Below are 25,113 nucleotides of genomic sequence, written 5' to 3'. Positions count from 1 at the left end.
CTTTATCACTCAAGTGTGGCTCTTCCCAGCGGAGATGTAAGAGTTTGCAGAAGTCACTGCAGAACACAGCACTATTTCCTGCGGGTTTTTGCTTTTTCCTCGGACTGGGGGTTCAGTGTAAATGCAGACACGCACACAGAATATATATATTGGGCTGGTTTTGGCTGGGATAGTGTTAATTTTCTCCATAGTAGCTAGTATGGGGCTCTGCTTTGGGTTTGTGCTAGAAACAGTGTTGATAACACAGGGATGTTTTCCTTATTGCTGAGCAGGGCTTACACAGAGTCAAGGCCTTTTCTGCTCCTCACCCCACCAGAGAGTGGGCTGGGGGGACACGGCTGGGACAGCCGACCCCAACTGACCCAAGGGATGTTCCATACTATATGACATCATGCTGAGCATATAGAGCTGGGGGAAGAAGGAAAGGGGGACATTCAGAGGCATTTGTCTTCCCAAATCACTGTTAGGCGTGATGGAGCCCTGCTTTCCTGGAGACGGGTGAACACCTGCCTGCCTGTGGGAAGGAGTGAATGAATTCTTTGGTTTGCTTTGCTTGTGTGTGCAGCTTTTGCTTTACCTGTTAAACTGTCTTTACCTCAACCCATGAGTTTCCTCACTTTTACTCTTCTGTTTCTCTCCCCCATCCCACCAGGGGGGAGTGAACGAGTGGCTGGGTGGTGCTTGGTTGCCGGCTGGCATTAAACCATGACTATATATAGTCATATATATATACACACATACAGAGAGATACACAGTGACACACTCCTTCAAACGTTCCCTCTTTCCAGAGCTTAGCTGAAGTAATTTGGCCACTACATGATTCAAAGTGGCTCTTGGCGTTGTTGTGGGTGCAGAATCCATAGCCTTGCGCATCCCTTCTTTGCTCAAAGGGTCTCCCCGCGTTGAGCAGACCCTCCAGCTACTGCCGGCTGCGATGTTAGCTGGGACCAAGCCAAGAATGAGCCTCGTCCCCGTCCGGTTCAGGCCGCCGGTTTCCAGCAGGGACCTCATTTGGGAAGAGGAGCACCTGAAGGAAAGTGATGCTAGAAAGGGCTTCAGCGAGCGTGTTAAAAAATCCATCACCGGCTTAATTAAAAATCAGTCTGCAGGCCCAGTGACCTGAGGTAGCGGGCGGCAGGAGGAGCCGGGGCCCTGCTGCAGCCGTGCCGGAGGGGAGCGAGGAGGGACGGAGCAGCGCCCGCTGGGGTGCGGCGGCGGCCGCGGCCCCTTTAAGGCCGAGGGTTTCCTGCGCCTCCCGGCGAGTCACCCCGCGCCGCCGGGGAGCGGCGTCACGTGGGGCTCAGTCTTGTGACCGGCGGCGAGCACAGCACCGGGCCCGCCCGCGCGCGCAGGGGCCGCTCCGCCGCTCCCTCGCGCCTGCCCGGCACCGCACCGCGCCGGCTCCGCGCGCGCGGGGCGCCGCCCGCCCGCTCGCGCCGCTGCTGAGGCCCGGCGGCCCCGGGCGGGGCGGAGGGCGGCGCCCGCCGCGTGGGGCGCTGAGGCGAGGGCGCCGCTTCCTCTTCGCCCTCCCCGCGCTCTCCGCTCTGCGCCGCTCGGCTGGGCTCGGCTCCGCGGGCGGGCAGCGCCTCCGCCGCCGCCCCCCGGCATGGACAACAAGCCCCTGCTGCAGGAGCGGCCCCCCGCCTACAGCCCCGCCGCCCAGGGCGCGGGCTACGACTACGGGCAGAGCAACTACGGCTCCATCCCCGCCCCGCAGCCCGGCTTCCAGCCGCCTCCGCCCTACCCTTACCCGGGCGCCGCGGCGGCCGCAGGTGGGTCTGAGGCGGCGGGCGGCCCCCGGCGGGCGGAGAGGGGCTTGCGGCCCGCTACCCCTTCGCCAGGACGGGGGGAGGCTCCGGAGGGGCTCCCCCGCCCACCCCACCCCCCCCCCCCCCCCGGGGCTGGGCTGGAGCGGGGGCCGTGAGTCCCGGAGAAGGACCATGTCCGGCGCCGCGGAGAGGCTCTGGAGCCGATCCGGCGTGGGGCTTCCCTCTCGGGAGCGGGGCGGTTGGGGCGTTGCAGTTCTCACGCTTAAAACCAGCGCAGGGAGGAGGAGGAGGAGGAGGAGGAGGGCGTGCGGGGATCCAGGTGTTGGAAAGCGCTACCTCCCTGTCCCCTCCTTCCCCGGGCGTCTCCGGGGAGTAACGTCGCGTCCGTGTTTTGCCCTGGCCGAGGTTGCGTGCCTCTCCTGGGGGGTGGGTTTTCCGCCTCCGAACAGCGGCAAAGAGGCACGGCTGCGCTTCCACTGACACGGACCCCGAACTCGCACTTTTCTTTGCGTGCGCTTCGCTGTACTCTGGTTAATGTTTGTTTTTTTCTGATACACTTCAGTAGTCTTGGAGAGACTTAAGGAGGTGAGTAGGTGCAGTACTTTTGTTCACTGAATTAATACTAACCTCTGTCAAAGAAAGAAGTAGCGTCTCGGGAAAGGCTCTGAAGAGTTAAGAGAATGCTTCAAAAGTTGCAAAAAAATAATACACTTAATACAGCAGACACAGACCTCAGTCATCAGGCACTGGGTTGAGACCTGCGGCCATAGACCCATTTGCTGCTGCTGACTTGGAGCCTATTTTCCTACAATACAAATATTACTGATTATTTATAGTTTAATTTTAAGTCCAGAGGTTGGTGGACTTTGCAGATGCATAACTTGCTTCAAGAAAATCTGAGAACTGCGCCCTGGGAGAGAAACTCAAAATGGAGTATACCTGGGCAAAGAGTACCTCAACTGTATGATTACACTGCTAACATCTAATAGTCCCTTTAAAAAGCATTTTTACTTTTGTTTAATTTTTAATGTTAATGCAGTAGTTAAGGGCTTGTGTTTTCTAACTACAGCTGTTAAAATGATACATTCACTGGCCAATGACACATATTTTCTGAAAGGTTTTTTTCTTCTGTGCTACGCAAGTGCTTCCTTTCCACTTGCACCTTATCACTCCTACCTTTCTCTCCAGTTATACACTTAATATGTGGAATTGAAGCTGCAAACCAGCAGAAGATTCATTGTTTCAACTAGTTTGTATGTGGGAGCAGGACATAACGTGATACATAACGTTCAGAAGCGAAAGCTGTGATCATTGTTTAAACTGTTTTTTTCCCTGGTGCTCAAACAGCATTGAAACAAATTCTCGAAGTTAATTATTAGCTCAGCGTCCTTTTCAGATGGTTAAGTTGTGCTAGATACTTGGGTTTGTGTAGTGGCTTTGGTATTGGATGTGCTGTGCAGTATGTTCCAACTCTGATTTTGATAAGAGCTTCTTAAAGTGTTCAGTCAAGACTACATCTCTATTTATGTTTCTCCATGTTTTGTTTCTATATTTTTTAATTAAAATAATTGTTCTTTGTGCTTTGCGTGTGGTGATTGAGGTTTTTTTCTTATTTTAGGGTATGCTGTTCCTCCGCCGACATCACAGCCAAACTATTCAAGCACATACACCATTATTCAACAGCCCGCTACCACCACTTCTGTAGTAGTAGTTGGTGGCTGTCCTGCCTGCAGGTAAAATAATAGCTCTCTGCTTGAGCAGTAAACTCAGTCTTGAGTTTTAGTCTTTAAATTACAGGTACCCCTATAGTTCCTTGGTTTTCAATAGATTCTCTTTGTGTGTGTATTAGAATTGAATTAACTGAATAGCACTACAATTTAGCTGTGGAGCACTTTCATTTATGTAGTTTGTGCTTGTCCTAATAGACTCTTGCCAACTGCTAAAATTAATGCAGTTGACTTAGTGTATTAACATGAATCTGTTCTTTATGATGGAGGAAGATCTGTAAGTGGTATTTTTAATGAAAAGGCAGTTCAGTCACAGATGTAAAAGGTCAGTTCTTGGGGGAGAGGATGATGGGAGGTCCCTTCTGATGTGTTTATGCCCAGTGATAGTAACATGATTTTATTGTGAAACTTTCTGTAATCTTTGACCATAGTCATTTCTGGTTATCTGGCAGTCCTGTGGAAGGGCTTCGGCTGCTGTGGTGTGTGTCCCCCCATTCCCAGCATCCAGACTGTGCAAAACTGGGCAGGGTGATTGCCGGTATTGGTTGAAAACATCAGTGCCTTAGGGCTTTAAAAGATCTCTTACTTTAAAAGTCCTTTTACTGTAGAAGAACAGGGAGGTTAACAGAGTATATTCAAAGTGTAATCTGATGAAGTGGTGAAAACCAGAAAAAGTGGTCAGCTATTAGTTGGCGTTGGAACAAAAGAACAACTTCCCCCTCCAAGATGAACAGCCATAAAAAAAGGGAAGGAGGCACATTAGTGCTGTAAGTCAGCAAAGTCACCCTTTATACTTCTTAGTTCTTCTTGTCCCAGGATATTAACTAATGTGTGAGGGCAGCCAGATTGCTGCTGGTGTGCCTGGCCAGCTCTGACTCAAATGCAGAATCATTTGCCTTCTGTTAAAATGTATGGGAGTTACCCTTGTGGCATCTTGTGAGGAGACGCTTAATATTCTGTAAGTCTGTGCCCTTGCTTATCTGTTTCAAAACGTGTAGGAAACAGCCTTGCTAGAATAGCTGAAATGATACCAGGTTCAGGGTGATGAATGGGATGGAGCTTGTCATAGTAGCAGAGGCTGTCCCCCAGATGCCTTTTGGTTTTGTTTGAATTGGCATTTGTCTGAGAGTAAGTACCTGCTTTCAAAGGTGGATTTAAATAAGTATTGTGTAGTGCTATGTAAAAACAGGCACTTGCTGAAATGCCACTAGTTAAGGCTGAAAAACCTGTACCAGCCAGAGCTATTGATCTAAAGTTGTGTGTTTTAAACGGTGAGTGAAAGTAACCACTGAGCTGTTCAGAGGATGCGGTAGACCCAGCTACCCGAGTAGTTACATTAAAATGCTTATCCTTTAGCTCAGCCAGAAGACAGATGTTATCTGTTGCTTGGTAAAAGGCAGACAGGGTGTTTTTACAGACCTCCTGGCCCTAAACCCAATAAATCTCAAAGTTTTGCTATGGAAGTGGTCTTTGCAATAACTTAAGATTGGTAGACTCTTGCTGCTATTCTTCAGATTTTTTTTTTCCTTTTTTCCTGCAAGTTATCCTGGAATGCTCTAGGAGACACCTTTGAAACAATCATTTGCAAGTATAATATCTAACTTTTGCCATATTGGGGAAAATGAGCAATCTCTTGTGAGGTGCTTTGAAGTGACCTCACTTGAATAGTTTTCTTAAGTCAACAGACTTGCTCTGCTGGGGGTACCCAGTGCTCATAGAATGTCCTGAGTTGGAAGGGACCCACAAGAATCTTCAAGTCCAACTCCTGTCCCTCCCTGCACAGGACGACCCCAAATTTACACCATTGGGCTCTTCCCTAAAGTAAAATACCCTCCACAAAAAAACTTGTTTACTCTTGGATCCTCAAGTTTTCTTTTATGCTGTAGGAAGAAAAAACGTTGTGAGGAGAACTATGACGCGTTGATTACAGTGAGGCGTAATACTGCACTGCTTAAACTGTGGGACTTTTCTCAGCACTTCGGAAGTACTCTTGGTCAGGGGAACCCAAGGATGAGTAACTGTATCTAGTAATGGTGTGTCATAGTCTCCCTTGCAGTATCATTTTTTTTTTTTCCTAATTGTCTTTAGAGGAAGAGTCAAAGTGTCAGAGTAGGAGGGGAAAATTGCAAGTTGACTGTCTTCTAACTAGTTAAGGAATTAATGGTCTGGTATGTCAAGAGAAAGCACAGGGAGGCTGGGTGGGAAGCATAATATTAGAAATGTTCATGGCAACCTGAAGGGTCAGGGTTCACGTGCTGGAAGGTTGTACTGGCTGCTTCTCCTAGAGGAAGAGCTCATAATCCTCTTTGACTTCTCAAGACCTTAAACATAGTTATAGTTTACTTCTCAGCCTGGAAACCTATTTGATGAAGAATGCAACCTGCGGCTACACTTTGAATGCAACGCTGAACAGCAGAGTTGGTGATAAACATAAAAAGCTATTGATGCTGCATAAAAAACTTTGTTATTAAACTGCCAAGTCAGTTGTCCTGTTGTTCCTCTGATTTAATGCTGTGCATGATTGTTAGAGAAGTCATCTGCTTTAGACCATGAAGAAAGAGTCTTGCTTGTGGCTGTGGAATAATGTAACTGACAGAGCAGACTAAAGCCCACCGAGAGGGTTTCTGCCATCAGAAATACAAACCAGTCTTTTGCACTATGGCATGTATGAATGTTGCTAATGGAAATCAAGACCATTTCCAGCTTAAAATATATGGTGTTGTGGAGAAATATGCTGGTCTGTTATTTGGGTAGGAGTCTATTTAATTGCAGTCATGAGTGACCTTGGGATTAATAAACTAGCTACAGTACAGTTGATCTTTAGGGTCGATTTATGGTGTGAAGTAATGAAAAGTACAAAGTATCTCCAAAAGCAGCCTGTCTACAAGTAGGTAGTATGCCCTTGGTTGCTATGTAATTGCATTTTTTTTCTCATATATCTGAAGCTTTGCTGCATCTGAGGGATGACTCTGTCTTGCAAGCTGTACCTCTTGCTTAGAGTTATTCATTAGCCAGCTCATCCTCATTCATCATTGGTCAGTGTTGCTTTCTAATTACAGACTTCAATATTCATGTCTGTTCCATCATTCCTTGCATTATTAAAATGTCTCGGGTGGTTGTAGTCTGTTGTCTTAGCGTGAGTTCTCCCAGCCCTGACGTACAGAGAATTAAACTGAGTTGCAGAATATTGTCAGCTTTATTGTTTGTAGTTGACATCTAAGGATTGGCCAAGCCCTGCTTTTAAACTGTTTTATGTTCCCAAGTACAGATTGAGTCATTACAGCCACTAACTTTAGAGATCCAGCCATGTAATTATCTTTTTAGCTTGGAGAATGCAGTCTGGCCGCTTCTCTTGTGGTCACTTTCATTTTCTTTTTCTCCATTTTGCGTTCCTGGGCAGAACAAACTGCAAAGGAATGTTTGCTTTCCTATTACTTAACAGAAGAAAGATCCCTTTAAAAATTGTGAAAGCATTCTCTTGATGTGATGTTTGCAAAAGCTGGTTCTTTCAAGATCTGGGACAGAACCTGTGGTGGGCCCTGTTCAGTTTTCTTTTCCTGTTTTAACAAGTATTCAGTTGTTTGGAAGAAGGGGTGAGAGAAAGGACATAACACTCTGCATTGTGGTGGCTTTTGCTTCCGACAATTATAAAATATCTGCTTGAGGAATATTGTAGTAGGTCCCAAATTATAATAACACTGAAGCTTCTTCCGGGATTGGAGGGTGTGACAAGTTTGATTAAAACTCTATTTATTCTAAGATGTCTCACAGACTTCTCCCTGCCACAGCGTTTGGTGTTTTGCTTTGGGGCTGTTTTTTTTTAACTTGACATAGTAAGTTGTCTGCTTTTGGCTGGAGTTTTGTTTTCTTCAATTAAGTGCATCTCTCCTGAGAGAACAGGCTCTGGGAAAATTGCACTTAGGTGATAAAGTCCTTAAAAAAAAATTCCGTCTTCTGTTTTTTCTTCAATTCTTTCAATCACAAACTGTGTGCAGTTTGATAGAAGGCCATTCAGGGGATAGGTTTTTGATAGTTACTTACCACAACCATATTTAAACCTTCTGAAAATATTTTTAATAGAATTTCATAATATGTACTGGTTAAATATACAAGGAATTGAAAAAAAAAAAAAACAAAACCGAAAAAACCCCCAAACCTAGCTATTTAGAGAGCATGTCTGGTATTCTGAGGAAAACCTGTGGATTTTTGGTTTGTAACAGCAGGCTGAGATGCTAGAGGTCCTTTTGAGTCCTGTGAGTGAAGCCAACTTTGAAATACCTTTTTAAGAGTGCTATAAAGGAGAATAGCTATCATAGTGCAGCAGCTCCTGACACTGGTTTTTGTCACAAAGATGATCAGCCTGTGCTGGGAATTGGTGTAGCGCTCTCATACTACAGTTTGCAGCTTTTTGTAAATGTCCGCTGTTCAGGCAGAGTGGGGTGTTCATCCCTGCTGTGCTGTAATTTGGTGGCTGGAGCAGTTAGGGCATGAAATTCAGCAGTGACTTACGCATGTGACTGCGGAGAAGAAAGGCTTGATACAGCAGGCTTGAGCAGATGCCATGAGTCTGCCATTTGGAATTACTGACTAGGGTAGCTGTAACTTTTCCCGGCCTAACAGCAGAGGCATGCAGCTGCTTTGCAGGAAGTCCGTTACCTAAGCCCAAGAAGAGAGGAGATGGTAAGCCTGTTATAGGGTCCCAAGTGAGAGCAGCCATAGCTCTTGCTGTTTCTGAGGATTTTTGTTCTACTGCTCTGAACTGATTTGTGGAAAATAATCAAAACACATTTTTCTTATAAATAAGGCTTTATGCAATTAATAAGATACAGTAGGAATGTTTTTCCTAATGGGACCATATAAAAATGATAATCTGGTCCCTAATGCCCAGCCTGTCCCTGGGTGTGAGTTGATAGCTTTTTTTTTTTTTTAATTAGTGTCACTATTTGTCCCGGTGTCTGTATTCTGGTAATGAGGATTTCTGTGTGGCAATGAGCTGTTCTGGGTGAGAGGAGAAAACGGGTCTTGTTTGTTGGTAACCAGGGGTTACCAGCACTGATTTGGCTATATTTGCAGATGAATGAGGAAAAACCACACCAGATCTCAGCCTAGTTCATCATGGAGAGGTGTCCACCATCTACAGAGAGCTGGTGTGCTTAGCCTTACTTGTGTGGCTAGGCTGTTGGTATGAAGCCACAAAGCTTGTCTCTTAGTGTCTTCTCAGAACTGAAATTAAGGCAGTGGTGCTACTGCATTAGAGAAGGCTGGTGATTTGTAGCCATTTCAAGATCAACAACAGCTAGATACAGGCTGTTCCCATTGTACTGCTGCTGTGTCTGCAGATCTCACTATTGGCCCTCTGGTCCTGAGCATCTGACTATCTGAAGATACTGTCATTACTATCTGAAGATAGTAATGTTTTGCAACTTACTTTCAAGAAGAGGGTTGTCTGAAAAGTAATTTGATTTTAAATACTTGTCAGTGGGAATAACCGACCTTACTTTATGGAGCTGGTAGCTGCAGTTATAGCTTAAACCCAAGATGCTGCTTGCAGTATAAATAAACCTTTCTACTTTATTTTTAGATTGGGTGTGGTGCAGTTATAGTCAGTTTTATGTGGTTTATGCTGTAGAACAAAATTTGTTTGGTTACATTAGTGAATGTACAGTTTGAATACGGAGTCTCTGATTACTCTGCAGCTCAGGTAAGATACACAAGCAAAACCTAAAATATTCATTCTCTGTTAAAAATATTTTTTTTTTCCTCCTTCTAAATTTAGTAACTGGCTAAGCACTGATTGGGTAAGTGTTCATCTAAAATTAGGTGGTGACACAAATCAACAGAAGCCAAAAAGTGTTTGTGTAGCTTATGCCGTAGTAGTAATCACACTGCTATAGATGTGATAGGAACTGGCCCTGAAATAACAGCTATGTTACGGTGGAGGTCATGCAGACACAGTTCTGGTAAGCTCTCCAAGCAGCCGACTTGGTCGGCTGCTTGGCTGTACTGTCCCTGGCCTTCCTCTGTCGCAGACCCAACAGTGCTTCCTGTGGCTTGCTTTGTCCCTCGCTGGCTCTTTTCCCTGGGTCTGGTGTTGAATATTGATGGTGATTCCTGGGCCGCCCACCTTTTTTTTGCAATTGGCATTTTGCATTACCACAAAACACTTCCTGGATAACTCTGTTTTAGGTGGAAGGGAGTTTAAAATAAATCTTATTTAAAGTGTCAGGGACATTTGCTGACCAGTAGACTTGGGCCTTGCAAGCTGATTAAGAGGGTTGATTGTAATGGGTTAGACAGCAGTGATCTATGCTTGTCTTTGCAGCTACTCGGGGCTGACCAGAAGTACCCTGATTGATCCCTCTCTAATGTTTAATTAGTGTTTATTCTCTAAGGTCAGATCAAAATTAGGCTGCTTATACTCTTAATTAAGTACACTGGCTTACTTGTCACAAAGGTAGACTTCAGGGCAGGAACGGAATATGGAATTATTAAGAGACAAGGAGAAGATTTAAGAACACTAACAAAGCAACAGTTGAATCCCTGCAGAAGGGGATGCTCAATGTGTGTGGATGAAAAAGATGGCATTAGGGTAATAGCAAAGCAAGTCCAGAAATACAATAGCCTTAACGTGCAGTGTACTGCACTTAGTATGCATTGTCTGAAGTAATGTTACTTTTGGCGTCATTGAAATGCCTGGAAAAAAGGAACAGATTAGCAGATTCTTCCCAGGAGATGGCACTTCTGATAGCACATCTTTTTCCCTAGTAAATGAAATCAACAGTATGAGAGCTTTGTTTACTGCCTCCATTCTTTAATTGCAGTCTAATTTTGAGGGTCACTTGCAATGTAATTTTACAGTTATGGTGTCCAGATATGCCCTAGGCAAAGAGGTTGTACAGAAAAGAAATTATGCTAAAGCTTTCCTGTAAGCCTTAAGCCACGCTACGTAACCTCCTCCCCCACCCCACCCCGCAATAATATGCTCAGGTAGGACAGCTAGTTGGAAATCTCTGGAGGGAAGTGTTAATAGGAGGGTCTTCAACTCTGCTTTAAAAGTCAGTCTAATAAAAGCATCTCTGCTTGGGTTAGTATGCTCTGAGCTCGACCCAGCAAGCAGATTTTGATGTTTCCTGGCACAGGCTAATGGTGTAATAACTGGTTTGGGATTAGGACTTGAAAGTGGGATAGCAAGGGTAAGTTGACGGCAGCTACATTTTCTTTACTATTTTTCTTTGCTTTTGATTCTCATTAATCCACATATCTATCCTTTTTCTTTTTCTTAAATGAGGACTAAAGCTGTATATGGTGGTCTGGATGAAGCATTAATAATCCAGAGTATATGGGAAAAGTTTACTTCATGATATGCCCTGTAGGATATTTGCCTTTTTCTAGTAGTGGCAGTGACTGCAGTTCTGTTCATATTTTTTCAATAATTCCTGCCATATTTCTTTCCTCAGCAGTACTACCTCCTCTGACTGTTTCCCCCATTAGTATTTCACTTTGCTGGGAAATGCTCTGTGGTGAGAGGGGACAGGAAACAGGCACAGTTTTCATGGGCTGGTGGGAAACCTGGCCTAAGTTCTTTGTAGCAGATCAGTAGACACAGACTACAAAGAAATATTAACCAAGCTGAGCAAATCTAGCGCCTGTAGTTTCCCTGAGTGCTGTTTGCTGAGGTGGTGCAGGGCAAGTGCTGTGAGTCAATGCCTAATGTGCCAAGACAAGGGTGAGTTTCTGCTTTGCAGCAGAAATGGCCTGGCTCCTTCTTGTCCGCTGGCTTATAGCGTGATCTGTCAGCGCTTTCACTGTAGAGGTAGAAGTGGTTGCATGCCAGGTGGGGGGTACACGATGCCTTTCTTTCTGACCCTCATAAACCCTTCTGGACGCACTTGTCATCAAGCCAGCAGAAACGTAAGGGCTAGTTGATGGCACACAAAGCTCTGTTCAGGATTCCCACAGGAAACGCTTGCAGTATCAGCTGGACAGATGTAGGTGTTGCCAAACCTGACCTACAGAAGAAAGCTCTGGTAAACTATCATGGAGACAATCAGTAGTGCTATTTCCAGGAAACTTGCTCTTGCTGCTGCTGAGCGTGTCTGTAGTCAATGGTCAGTATGAAAACCTGTAGTAGGAATACCAGCAATGAAGGTGGGATTCTCTGTGTTAAGTCCATACATTCTGTAAGTCAGCAACTCGTTGTGGCAAGAATCAGTAATCTGAATCAAACACAAAACCCCAGGAGGTAAGCTGGACCTACTGTCTGTATCGCAGTCTGTCTGTTTAGGTCTCATCGGTGGAGACTGCCATATGCTTTTGGAGAAGATGTAAAGAAATCTATTTATAAAGAAAAAAGTTCCACTGTTAGGTTATGCTCCATTCCTTAAACATAGCTTTTGCTTCAGCTGAATAACATACTACTGATACAGCAACTATTGTATGAAGTACTGAGTAACTATTAGGTTTTTTAGTACTTCTAGTATTCGCAAGAGTCAGAAGCATTGTCCTTCACAACATGCACTGACTGTGTCAGTGTGCTGAATATGGCGATTCCATCCTGAGAAAGGTGGTTTTACTAATATGGGCACTTTTGGATACTTCTAAAGTTTTATTTTAAGCCAGTGTTTATCTCTGGATTTGTGATTTGATGATAGAGGTATGGGAACAGCAGGTAAAAGAGACTGGAGAGAGAGGTGAGTGTTTTTCCATGTTTGAGGAGGCTTTCCTGAAGTACTTTAGAACCATGGGGAGAAAAAGGTGGTACCTACACCACTGAAACTAATTCTGCAAGATGTGTTCTAGCTCTGGGAAAAATGGTAGGATCTGAATTCCTGGAGAGTTTGCCATAAAAGCAGAACACTTCTGCAGACCTGATCTCTCATTGGTCTTATCTCTCTGAACACGCAGGTGTCTGTGTTCAAGAGTAATCTTACATCGTTGTGGCAAAATAAAGTGCTTGCACTGATAGATGGAGCTCTGGTAGTGCGTGTGCCTGACGTATAAGGAACAGAGGGGGTGATGTTACGCTGAGTTTGTAGGAGCAGCAATGAACAGCACAGGCTACAAAAGTCTGAGCTTTGGGACACTTGTGTGCTGAGCCTAGAATCTGTATGGTGATTTGAACATTAGCCTACATCTTTTAACTTGTTGCCTTATAGGAGTGTTATTTGAGGATATGAAACTATAAAGCTACTGCTAGGATCAACTGTACCCTGACAATACCTTTATACCAAATACAAAGTTGACTGCCATCACTAGAACTCTGTACACAGAAATGAAGTAAGCTCATCAAAAGGAGGGGACTAATGTTGAAAGCTTAAGCTGAACACAAACTTGCATAAGCAGCAGAATATCAAAAACATGTTGAAAAGCCTTTGACCTCTTACGGTGGTTGAGGGGAAGGAGAAGTGTTGTTAAGTTTAATCGAATTATAATGTTTTAGCCAACTGCAGTAAGGAAACAGTCTCTGAGTCTGCATCTTTCTTTCTTCGCTATTTATGTGCACAGTAGGTTGTCAAGGACTGCTATGTGGGGAAACAACTTGTTGGCCTTGGCACCTTGCTTGTAGCACGTGTTTCAAGGTCACTTGGCTCCATTTCTGTTGACTTTCACTGTACCAGGGCATCCAGGAGGACACATTGTGTTCAAGTGTTTTGCTAAACTCCAAATTTTGACTATTTAGTGTAGCTGCTCAGATTTCTTAAGTCAGAATAGTGAGGCTTTACTGTCTGTTTTCATTTTGGGGGATGTTTAGATACAGCACTTCAGAAAGTCAGGGACTGAAATAAGAAGTCTGTTCAGGTAAATTTCTGCTGTTACAGAACTAAGCTGAAACAGAATTTCTCATGTAGGGTGGTCATTCCGTTGGGACTCAGCTGGAGCCAGATGAGCTCAATAGTAGGTTCTCCTACAGTTCTAAAGGGACACCTGTTTTTGCAAGTAGAAACGAGGAACAGCTACTGAGGGTTATTTTAAAAGTGATGGGTCTTTTGCCTTTGGCCTTTGGCCTTTTCTAACTACTGGAAATAAACTTGTTAAACAGTTTGACAGTAGTGCTGCACTTCTGAGCTGTTCTGGTGACTTAGGAAGTCTAAATGTGAGTTGTTAGCATAGCCCTCTACACACTTACTTATTTGGCCCCTTCTGCAGTGAAGTGCTGACACTTGACATACTCTTTCACTGTAAATTGACAGTTATGATTTTTTTTTAAGTCCTCCTGATCCTGCTAAATGGGCCAGAGCCCTAAATGCCCAGCGCACCTAACCCTTTACATGTTAATTATATTGACTTGTGCTCTCTGAAGAAAAATATGCCAGAAAAATATCTGAGAGAATGTGCTGGCAACTGCAGGAACTGGACATGACCAAGTTGTGTATTAATTTGAAGTAACAGACTGAAACAAACTTATTTGCATATCTCTGCCTGCAATGGTCTTAACTTGCTTAGAGAAAGCATGGGCTGGATGCTTCACCAGAAGCCCTTAACCAGCGTCATACAACTCTCTGCCCATCCAGACCTTTCTCTTAGGAAGAAGCAGAGAAAAAGCACCAAATCATCAGATCAAAACATTCAGAAAACAAGGATTATTTTTTGAAATAGCTGTAGTGCACACATACTGTGGAAGACTTGAGGGTGAAGGAGCTCAGAGTTCACCCCAAGGTAATGCTGAAAACTAAGTAGGCAAAGCATATGACAGAAGTGTGACTGCTGTCTGTTGTAGAAGAGCTGAGAAACTGAGTTGATACAACTGGTCAGAGCTGTGGTTATTGTGTTTTGATCCAAGTAACAGTCCTGGATTACAGTGATAGAGGAATGGTTGCTGTCTGGAACTGAACAGCTAGTGTAACTTAAACCTTTTAGACTGCTAAGCTATACTCTAATCACCTGCAACTTCCCTGTTTTTCTTTAAGTGATGTAATTCAAAACCTTCTGCAAGCTATGAAAATCAAGACCTTCTAAGGGGGGAAAAAAAACCCAAAAAACCCAAACAAGCTGAACCCAAAAACCTTTTTGTACTTTAGCATGTTATATAAAATGGTGTGGTTTTTAGTGACTGCCAGGTCACAAAGTGGTAATTTTGGGGCAAACTTGGTGGGTGTCCTTGACCGAGTCTGTTTTCCATTTTTACAGGGTTGGCGTGTTGGAAGATACCTTCACCTGTCTTGGTGTTTTGTGTGCCATTGTATTCTTTCCAATTGGGATTCTGTTCTGTCTTGCACTGAGGCAGAGAAGATGCCCTAATTGTGGGGCAGCTTTTGGCTAAGGGGCTGAACGTGGACGTGCTTATGGAAGCTACAACTGTTAGCATACTCTTTCTAATGTAAATGTCATGTACAATCATTTTATTTGCTTCGGACCTGTTTTGTAAAGTGTGAAGAAATTCAGTCTCTTGCATGTAATTTAAACTTAACCTTTTATGAGCATGTGCATTGCAAAACATGAAAACCCAACTTGTTTTCCATGTTTAGTGGCACCAGTTGAAAACTAAATAAAACTGCTTTACCTTTTGCAATCCTCAACTTGTGGCTGGATTATTAAGTATGTGACTAACGTGTCTCATAACATGTGGTCTGAAAGTGGTGTTAGTAATCCTAGCTACAAAGAAGGATAAATATTTGCCACAATCCTATGATTAAATAAAAAAACACACATGGTTTTAGTACATCAGATGCTTTTGAGGAAAGTGGTGCAAGTGCTGTGTGTGCTACTCCACTGCTAATGGCACTAGTAATAACAAACAGTAAAAGCCCTATTTTAATTAGTGAAGGTTTTGCTTGTAGGGACAAACATGACCTCCAATGGCTGCTGTGGCTGTGTTCTATCTGCTGGAGCTGGTATTAGTTCACAGACAAGACTAACTCCTGACTGCAGCAGGGCATTCTTCTCTAGAAAGAGAGGCTGTGGCACTGCCAGGTATGAGCAACCTGGCATAAAGATTTTCGCATTTCAGATTATTTAGTCCTTGGTACTGAATTGTTAAAAGCTTATGAAGTCTACATTGACTTGCCTCTAATGATATGCTTTAGAAAATGGGTTCAGGTATAAGTTATACTTCTGAAAAGTTGGTGTTTCAGAATGGAATAATGGATATTTATACAAGGTTCCATAGCAAATGAAGTGTCTTCAGCCTTGAACCTGAAAGGCAGCATGAGAGGAGGGGGTGGAATGAGTGGACTCTCCCTCTGCAGCCATCACATGCTCATATCAAAAAATAGTATATTAAGTAAGTGAAAGGCATTTCACATGACTTGAATCCACTGTTTATAGTAGAAGTATATCCCTGGGATGCTGTGAGAAGCATGTACATACGGACATAAGGACTATTCACTGGCTGTAGTCATAAGACAGTTCATACAGCAGGTGGGAAATATCACCTGAACTGTACACTGATAAAGCACCCCATGCTGATACAGAGTGAAGAGTCAGTTTCTAACATTCTAGGCTAATTTCCAAGATGATTACTACTGTAAGAAACGTCTGACAAGTTGGCTCCACTGGATTTAAAAAATCTGGGCCTAAGGTAACAAACTACAATTCTGCTTGTGACAAAAGTTAAGTGAAATACAGCTTTTAACTCAGATACTGTACTATGGCAGCATTTATGCCATTGCTAGGCTCCTTAACCAAACCTTTTAAACTTAATCTCTCTTTCTTTTGTGGAAGAGTGCAGTAATGGAGTAACTTCAAAGGCAGTTTTTTATATTAGCATCTGAGAAAAAAAAATCACGGTACTGTTTTATTATGACTTTTTTATAAGACTAGTGTTTAACAATGTGCTTTAACGAAAAAATATCATTGAAGAATGTGTTGACAGTACAACATTTAAAATGGGTTTATGTTAACAAACTTTTATCTGAACATTAAGCAAAGCATTACAAATTCTACTTTTAAAGGATAAATATTTATTTATAACCTAGAGTGTGTGTCTTAAAATAATGTATAATCACTTTTTACAGGCAACTCTCTATTCTTGAATAAGGCAGTTGTTATATTGTTCTTTCTGGAAAAAAAATCTTTTTCTTATGTAGTATGTGGCATATGCAGGCTTATAGTCGAGAACTTACCATTGCAGTTTCCAAATAACAGATGCCAGAGATTCATATTTGTGATCTATTAGTTACACTGGTTTCCTAGCATATCTGAACTATCTCCACATTTCCACAATTCCTACTACAAAAAAGGCATACTGTAAAATCAAGCCAAAGTGCTCAAACATTAGCCCAAAGCAATTACCTCATTAGAAAGTGTAGGTTTAAAAAAAAAATCAGATCCATTCCAGTATGCTTCTATTGTACAGTAATTACATTTAAATAACTTTTTAGAACAAGTTTAGAGAGTAATTGTCATAACTGAAAATGGTGTCTGTAAGGAAGAAGTACATGTTTATGGACCACGTATTCATCGAATAATTGGTGCCGATCTGTCATTTGTTACTGTTGGTCTGAGTTTCACAGTTGCAAAAGGGTTTTCTCCACTGAAAAGAAATGCACAAAGTTACCAGAAGGCTTGCTGCAATACAAAACCAAATTTAAGCCAGTTACTTCATTACTTAGTCCTCAAACAACGTGGATGGTTTTAGACTAAAGGATTCTGTGTAACTCAATTTTAACTTCAAATTTTAAACCAAGTGTACAAAGAAAGAGTCACTTTGCAGTGATACAAAATTTGGGAAGTTAATGCCCAGTTATATCTGGACTACTTTTTTAAACAGCTCCCAGTCTTCAAAGATTTTTGTTTTCAACTCTCAAAGACAAAGTTTAAGTCCTGCTCCCTGTCAACTACTGGAGAAACATTTATTTTTCCAAGAAGGGCCTATGTATTTCACTTGATGCCACTCTTGAGAAAAGTGCAACCAGTTTTAGTCATAATGTTTTACCAATGCCCAGGAAAGGTCACAGAGTAATTTGCAGGGTAACATGCTTATTTCCTCTCACAACCAATACAATAGTGTATGCTGATATAAAAATCAATACAACTGAGTTAGTGTAAAAGCTTTAAAAAATATACCTTAGAAAAGGTGGTTTTATAATGCCATTCATATCTGGTTTCTGTAAGAGAAAAAGAAGATATTTACATAGATTTACAAAAACACGCTAGAGCTGATCTCACTAGCCTGCTAAGGAAAAAGAGATCCGTCGTTCAAGTAGGCTAAAATATTTAGCCAATTAGAGTAGTAATTCTGTAGTTCAGTTTAACACACACACCCGCCCCCCCCCCCCTTTTTTTTTTTTGTGTGTGTGTATGTATATGTGGTGTCCCTCCCCCCCAGGTGTGAGATCAGTGATCACCTGAGGTCTAGCTGGGCGGTTTATAGGTTAAAATGGCAAATGAAATGTCACTGCAACAGCCATCAACCAAAAGAAAAAGGGCAGAACTACTTGCAGCATAAATAAGCCGTGTTATTTCTATAGCATAATTTATAAACTGCTAGTTGTCACAGCAAAATGCCAAAGCTAGGGTGGGAGCAGATCTTACAGCGTGAACACAGTCAGTGTATCTTCATATAACTAAAATCATGAAGGTACAAAAGGCAGCAGCCAGCATAATGACATATTTGAATATTAAAAGCAAAGGCAGATTTCTGATCAGTTATGTAGAGTTTTTGTAAAACCTACTGTGTTCAGCTATTGTTGATTTACGAAGTACAATTTCAGGTATCTCTTGCGACTTTTGCAAGTAGTGGTGGTGAGTGGGGAAAAAAAAAAAAACCAAGAAAACAGCTGATGGCATGTACTTATATAATTTGCATTGTTTGTATGGGAGTGATACAAAAGAAGGAGTAGTTTTGTGTAGCTATTGCTAATACTTCCTTGTAATGAAACTGTCATGTTAAGTGTACGATCTGAAAAGACTCATTTTTATAGCTACGGTTTGCACCGTACTTCTATGATGTATTTTGTTCTTGTGAAGTTAAGCTAACCCAAAAGATGGCAGTGTCGCTCTGTCACAGTGCTCCTGCAGGATCAAGTGTTTCAGGAGTGATAAAATGGAAAACTGTTGCAAAGTATTACCCTTCACAAGCCTGTTGTGCTACACGGAAGTTTTGGCAAACAGATAATTTCTACTTTTTTCCCCCCTCTAACTTTTAGTAGTAATCATACTTAAAAATTACATATTCCAAACTGCAAACTAATTGCATTGCTTCTAATAGGTGTCAGATAAAGTACAAAGTGAAAATTGGAATATATATTCATGCATGTAGAAGCAGGAACACACAGTCACCATTTAAGTAGCAGCTTGACTTGTACTATTCATTTAGTCTATGTGGCCATTTTGTTTTCAATACTTAATTTCACTGCTGGACAAAGGCCTGTAAGTAAGCCTTTTCTTTTCAGGTACACCATTTATTGTACCAGGAGTTCCTAGCTACCGTAGGCACGGTACCATGACACAGGTAAAGAAATCTCTATTTATTCAGGACTGAATTCAGCACTGTTCTTAAGCTTGTGCCTGACTTGTGATTCCAATGAAATTGCTTGTGAACATCAGTCATAAATAGAATTAGACCTTAGAATTAGGCCTAATTAGCCCTTAAAATCAATTAGAATGAATGAATGGCTGAATTACATGCTACTTCTTCCTGAATGCCAACCCAATCAAAGCTTCATCAAAGTCTTTTCTAGTTGATACTGTTCTGCATAGCACTGCCCTACATAACCCAGCATGAACAACTTAAGTTGCAAGAACCATTCCTCATCTTTCCTCCTTGAAATTCTGAGCTATTTTTTCTGTGTATTCTGAAACCAAAGTGCCTCAGTGAATCATTTCCTGCTTCTGCATAAAAGACACTACGAGCATACTGTCCACATGTGTGTAAATTCTGTACAAGCCTACAAACTGGCCTGGTATAACGTTGAGTTTACTTCCAAAGCCTTATGGTGGGGTGGGGGTTGGTCACTTGCACAGAAGCAGGAAAGACAAGGAAGCTCTGCAACTTTCCAAAAGAATGAAAGTAGATAGTGACTTCGGAGCAAAACACTCAGGTTCAAGTGCAGCAGCTCTCCTCTACACTTCTCTTCCTTGTTTTGTATGGTAACAGGTAAGAAGAATCATGGGGTTACAGTAAAAAGGTAGCTGCTATGAGTTATGGGTGCCTCAACAAAAGTAGTCATTATTTTACACTCTAGAATTCCTTTTTATTTTTTAAATCTCTTAAAATTCTTGCTCTCCCTGTGGAAATTTAGAATCTCAAAAAAGATGTATTATCTGTTTTCCACTCCTAAGAAACCATAAGCCCATTCTGGCCTCCGAAGAGAATGTACTGTTCTAATTAGAATTCTGTCTTAGTCTGTAAACTAAACAATCCGCCACACCTCTTGGTTTTTCAGTTCAACAGGAATGTTAGTCCACAAGCCTTAAGTTTATTCCTAAACCCCTGAACTAATGCCACAGAAAAAACAACCCTTAGGGCGACTACTCTTGAGAACTGACAGAGGACAGTTAGCCACGCTAAGGACTGCAGCCCAGTACAGTGATGCTGAGACAATTTAACAGATTCAGTAATTTCGAAGCTCTATAGTAAGTCACCTTTCCTTGTCACAGGGAAGAGAACTCACTGTACTGCCTGCTTGGCAGCTTCCATGGGCTGATACATCTTTTTTTAACTATTGCGAACATCATTACATTTGAAGGACATGTTGATCTCATACATCTCAGCAGCTAGGCACAGAATAAATGGACCAATGTATAAACCTACCATTACAGAATTGTTAGGGCTCATTGCTTCTTTGTCCAAAAATGAAAACCACAAGTGTATAGATGCTTCTCTTCATAAGAATTTTATAAGTTCCCAGATACTTGATTTGAAAGTGACTCAACACTAAAATTTAGATCTTATGCCTTGATATTAATTTCATGTGTTGGAAAAGCTTTATTCCTGACAGAAAAACATTGTCCTAGAAACACAGCATTGCACAAATTAGACTTTCTACACAAGGTTCATTACTGATAAATAAAACCACTTGAATGTGGATTCAACTGTGCTGTATTCAAACTTATAGATGCTAATATTAGACTGTTCTGAGAAAGAGTCAGCTAATCTTTTAATAGGAACATTTAGATAAAAAACCCAAAACGTGACTAGTCTAGTCTAAATGGGGTAAGATCTCTAACTGAGAGCAGAGCTTCACAGGTCCCTGTCAAGCAACTTCCATCCTTTTTGTCATGAAAGACTCATAGCTCTGCTTCTACTTCATGCACTTTAAGGATCACAGATTTTTCTATAATGGGAAGCACTAGCCTTTTTTCCCCTCCCTGCCAAAGAAAAGATACTTTTTGTTTCAACTTCTGCATCTGCAAGAGATATTTTGGCAGTAGTAGTTAGAAGCATGTTTCTGTACTGCTGCTCTTCTGAAATAGCTGTGGAGTGACTTTATGAAGCCAAGTACAGCTGGAGGGGATGTTTCCGAAAGGCCCATATAGCTGAACCGCCAGAAATTTTTCACATTTTTTAATATTTGTAAAGTTGAGGTAACCTGTTCTTTTAAAGAGCGAGATAAAAGTCTATGATGTGATCACAAAAGGGATTTCTTTGAAGACACACTATTTACTCAAGGTAATTAATAAAAGTTTCCTTTCCTCCCATTTGTTAAAATTCTGTGTCTCTCTATGCTTCTGAAATGCAGATAACATTTTTAAAATTCAGATGTTACTGACAATTGATGTAATTTGTGTCATGCTTATGACTTTTCAATGGTTATTTGTTCTAGAGTGATGTATTGGAAGCTAGTTTTTGTTATTATTAAGAAAATGTGTCTGTTTTTACTTATTTAAACACAGTTCATTCTCTTTGCATGTCAATATAACAAAGACCTGTTTTCCCCTCCAATGCTTAATACCTCTAAGGAAAAGATGCTGTAGACATCACAGAATGGTGGGGGCTGGAAGGGACCTCTGGAGAGCATCTCGTCCAACCCCCCTGCTTGAGCAGGGACACGCGGAGCAGGGGGCACAGGAACGCGTCCAGGCGGGCTTTGAATGTCTCCAGGGAAGGAGACTCTGCAGCCTCTCTGGGCAGCCTGTGCCCCTGCTCTGGCACCCGCACAGGGAAGGAGTTTTTCCTCCTATTCAGGCGGAAATTTCTGTGTTCCAACTTGTGCCCATTGCCCCTTGTCCTGTCATTGGGCACCACTGAAAAGAGTCTGGCCCCATCCTCTTGACACCCACCCTGCAGCTATTTATAAGCATCAATAAGATCCCCCCTCAGTCTTCTCTTCTCCAGGCTGAACAAACCCAGATCTCTCAAGCCTTTCCTCATATGAGAGATGCTCCAGTCCCCTGATAATCTTCATAGTGCTTTGCTGGGCTCTCTCCAGTAATTCCCTTTCTTTCATGAACTGGGGAGCCCATGAGCCAGCAACTTGCCCTTCTGGCCAAGAAGGCCAATGGTATCCTCGGATGCATTAAAAAGAGCGTGGCCAGCAGGTCGAGAGAGGTTATCCTCCCCCTCTACTCTGCCCTGGTAAGACCATATTTGGAGTACTGCATCTCAGCACTGCCAGGTCCTTCTCAACAGAGCTGCTTTCCAGCAGGTCAGCCCCCAGCCTGTACTGGTACATGGGGTTGTTCCTCCCCAGGGGCAGGACCTTACACCTGCTTTTGCTGAATTTCATGAGGTTCCCCTGGGCCCAGCTCTCCAGCCTGTCCAGGTCCTGCTGAATGGCAGCACAGCCTTTCAGCCACTCCTGCCCATTTTGTAACATCGGCAAACTTGCTGAGGGGACACTCTGTCCCTACATCCAGGTCATTGATGAATATGTTGAACAGGGCTGGACCCAGCACAGAACCCTGGGGAACACCGCTGGTTACGGGCCTCCAACCATACTCTGTGTCATTGATCATGACCCTTTGAGCTCTGCCATTCAGCCAGTTCTCTATCCACCTCACTGTCCACTCATCTGACCCACACTTCCTAAGCTTACCTATGAGGATGTTATGGGAGACAGTGTCAGAAGCCTTGCTGAAGTAGAGATATACATGACACCCTAAAAGTAGACTTCAAAGAAGCCTCCTTTCCTCTGGTTTCATTTTAGAGGACCATTGTTTCCTGATGCCATTCCATTATACAGGAGTACCATTATAAATATTCTGTCATCCTTTGAACTTAAATGGACTCTTTCACCATTAATTAAAATGTGATGCAAACAACTTCCAGCTTCTTTAAGTTTTTTACTTTTATTTTTCTTTTAAATTTCTTTAGTTAATTTTACTTCCATAAAGCACAAATCTACAAAGGCCACTTCATTTTCTACTGTATGATTCAACAGATTACGTAGCAAAAACTGCCAGAAGGACAACCCAAAATTTGTTTAGATGTTATATTGTTATGCAAAATTTTTTAGTTGTACCAATAAATAATAAAATGTGAATTTTTTAGCTACTGGCAGCAAACTATAGGGTTCCTGACTTCTCAGAAGTTTGCTGTGGTACCTATTAATGGAACTTTGCATCTTGCTCTGGTACAGTCTCTCATTTTAGCAGTGACAACTATGTTTTATATGCATATATAAAATCACAGAAAGTTTTTTTTTGTCATCAAAATGTGATTTCTGCTTCAAGAGGCTTTTTGAAGAAAGTCTCAAAAACATTTATCACCATTAGATACACATCAGCAAAATATTTAAACAAGCAGCAAGAAAGACTAGCAATTGCTTAACTTGATTAAGCAATTCATTTGAATCACTGCTTGAATGCTGACTTAATAGCAGAAATACTAGCTTTATACAGCATTATCTATTCATAAAAATGTGTTTCCACTCAGACGTGGTTTTGCTGAATATAGACATTAGTTAGCACGTATATCTGCCTGCAACATCCACAAAAACACCACTAACTTTCATGGGGTTGCGTAAAGCATTCCTGAATACAGAGTTTATGCTGTTCTAAATCCCCTGTCCCACAATAGCTCTAATATCACTTAAGATGATGGATTTGTACTACTTTCATGTTTCACATATTTCACTCAAGAAGTTTGCTATGCAGAGTAAGTTTCCTAGTACTCTTAGTTATGTCCCTGAACAATTCTTCCCCCTTCCTATTGTCACAGATGGATTAATACCAAAACCCCATGATACTCCTGAAGACAGCTGCATCGAAGGGCTGCTGAAGTCAAGTACACGAAGCTAAGGTAGAATATTCCAGGGCCTCATTTAAGTGCTCAGCTGAGCAGGTCAAAAGAAAGTAGGGCAGAACATTTGAATTCACAGTATTGATTACTTACCAGACCTGCGTTTTCTGGTCTGTCGGTTGGTGTTTTAATAGTAGTACCTTTGGAAGACTCAATTTTTTTATCTGTTTGCAAAGACCCCAGATAGTCTGGCGGTGGGAGGACAACATCACCTTTTTCCACAAGATTTACAGAACTAATACTTCTGATCGGTGCAGAGCTGCAAGACAGACCCAACAAACATTTTCAGTTCCTGTAAATCATCTCTCTCACTTATCTTTAGCCCTAGGAAAGCACAAAAGTGCACAAGCTGAAAGTGAATAAAGGGGTACAATCCCATTGAAGTCAGTGGGACTCTAAAGTTAGGGTGAAGTAATTCTTGGGTCTTTGTCTAACCATTAAAACATGTTAATGTAATCAAGGAATCATACTACAGACTGTTAGAAAGTATTTACCATATATGTTACTGAACAAAGAACATGAGCAGAAAAATAACATTTTTAATAAGTTTTAGAGAATATGTGGGCATTTCTGCAAGCCCCACCCAAAACGGTACCTTGGCACTGGGACAAATGCTTTTTCTTCCACTGGTTCTTCTAGTGGCCTAGTATACGATGACGGAAACCATCCTTTTCTGTAATGGGAAAGTTTTAAAATTTCGTATTACATAAAATCGGAACTATCTTTCAAAAGACAGCAGTGGACAAAACAGTAGACTCAATGAACTGAGATTTAACTTTTAAAGACCTGATTTCTGATAATACCAAATTAGTGTCCAAAATCTCCCTAAAATAAGAGTAGTGATTTACCTTACAGAAAGGCTCCAAGTCCCCAGTCAATGACAGCCAGAAAAAAAGGTGGAAACCCATGTACTAATATCTGCTAACAAAGTCTGATGAGACACGTTTTTCCTTCATGTTCAAATTGGGTAATACAGTGATTATCTTACACTTTAGTTGTGTCATGTTCCCCGTAAAGCCAGCCGTCCTTTTCTTCAGCTACAAGAAGCGTGATGATATCCCCCTGTGCAAAGCTAAGCAACGTCTTGTTACTTCCAGCAGTATGTGGGAAGATTGTCTTTACTTTTTGCCTTTTCATTATATTTAGTCCTGTGGCAACAGAAGTTGAACGCAATAAACTGGCATCGTCTGAATTCTCTGTCAAAAAAAAAAGGCAACATTAGCTCCACACTAACGAAGTTAAGTACAATTAATAGTCTGACAGGAAAAAAGGTAAATAAAGGAACACTCAAGTGCAGATCAAGTTCTGAGACTTTGTACTGCTTTGTTTCCACTTAGGCAAGCCTCAATTATCTGCCAATGTTTATCACCATGAGCTTCTTAATAGCACATGTGTTTACATGCATCCCCACCCCCAATAAACTTGAACCAACAGATATTAAAAGTTATGTAATTTTTAACTTGCTACTTTCCTCTTTTGGCGTGGAAAATGCTAA

General features: G+C 42.1%; 2 protein-coding genes across 2 annotated transcripts in view; one reads left to right on the top strand and one right to left on the bottom strand.

The window, feature by feature from the left end:
* Window positions 1-1,325: 1,325 nt before the first annotated feature.
* Window positions 1,326-15,012, top strand: BRI3 (brain protein I3). The gene is made up of 3 exons (XM_064461703.1): window positions 1,326-1,772; window positions 3,388-3,502; window positions 14,624-15,012. Exons 1-3 carry the CDS (start codon window positions 1,607-1,609, stop codon window positions 14,754-14,756), a joined length of 414 nt encoding a protein of 137 aa, XP_064317773.1. The 5' UTR covers window positions 1,326-1,606; the 3' UTR covers window positions 14,757-15,012.
* Window positions 15,013-16,216: 1,204 nt separating this feature from the next.
* BAIAP2L1 (BAR/IMD domain containing adaptor protein 2 like 1) overlaps window positions 16,217-25,113 on the bottom strand; it is a 43,782-nt gene continuing 34,885 nt past the window's right edge. The window contains exons 10-14 of the mRNA XM_064461702.1: window positions 24,607-24,814; window positions 24,214-24,291; window positions 23,712-23,877; window positions 17,501-17,541; window positions 16,217-16,967 (exon numbers count right to left, since the gene is read on the bottom strand). Coding sequence (XP_064317772.1) covers window positions 16,892-16,967; window positions 17,501-17,541; window positions 23,712-23,877; window positions 24,214-24,291; window positions 24,607-24,814 — 569 coding nt within the window. The 3' untranslated portion in view covers window positions 16,217-16,891. The remainder of the gene's footprint in view (window positions 16,968-17,500; window positions 17,542-23,711; window positions 23,878-24,213; window positions 24,292-24,606; window positions 24,815-25,113) is intronic.

Source organism: Phalacrocorax carbo, chromosome 10, assembly GCF_963921805.1.
Source record: "Phalacrocorax carbo chromosome 10, bPhaCar2.1, whole genome shotgun sequence".
NCBI lineage: Eukaryota > Metazoa > Chordata > Aves > Suliformes > Phalacrocoracidae > Phalacrocorax > Phalacrocorax carbo.
Note: the sequence above shows the minus strand (reverse complement) of the source record. Positions and strands in the feature narration are given on the sequence as shown.

Bases quoted from the DNA above. Each gene is read 5' to 3' on its own strand.
- BRI3 (XM_064461703.1), top strand. From the start codon at position 1,607: ATGGACAACAAGCCCCTGCTGCAGGAGCGGCCCCCCGCCTACAGCCCC. The intron at 1,773-3,387 runs GTGGGTCTGAGG...TTCTTATTTTAG, and splicing joins GGGCGCCGCGGCGGCCGCAG to GGTATGCTGTTCCTCCGCCG. The intron at 3,503-14,623 runs GTAAAATAATAG...CCATTTTTACAG, and splicing joins GGTGGCTGTCCTGCCTGCAG to GGTTGGCGTGTTGGAAGATA.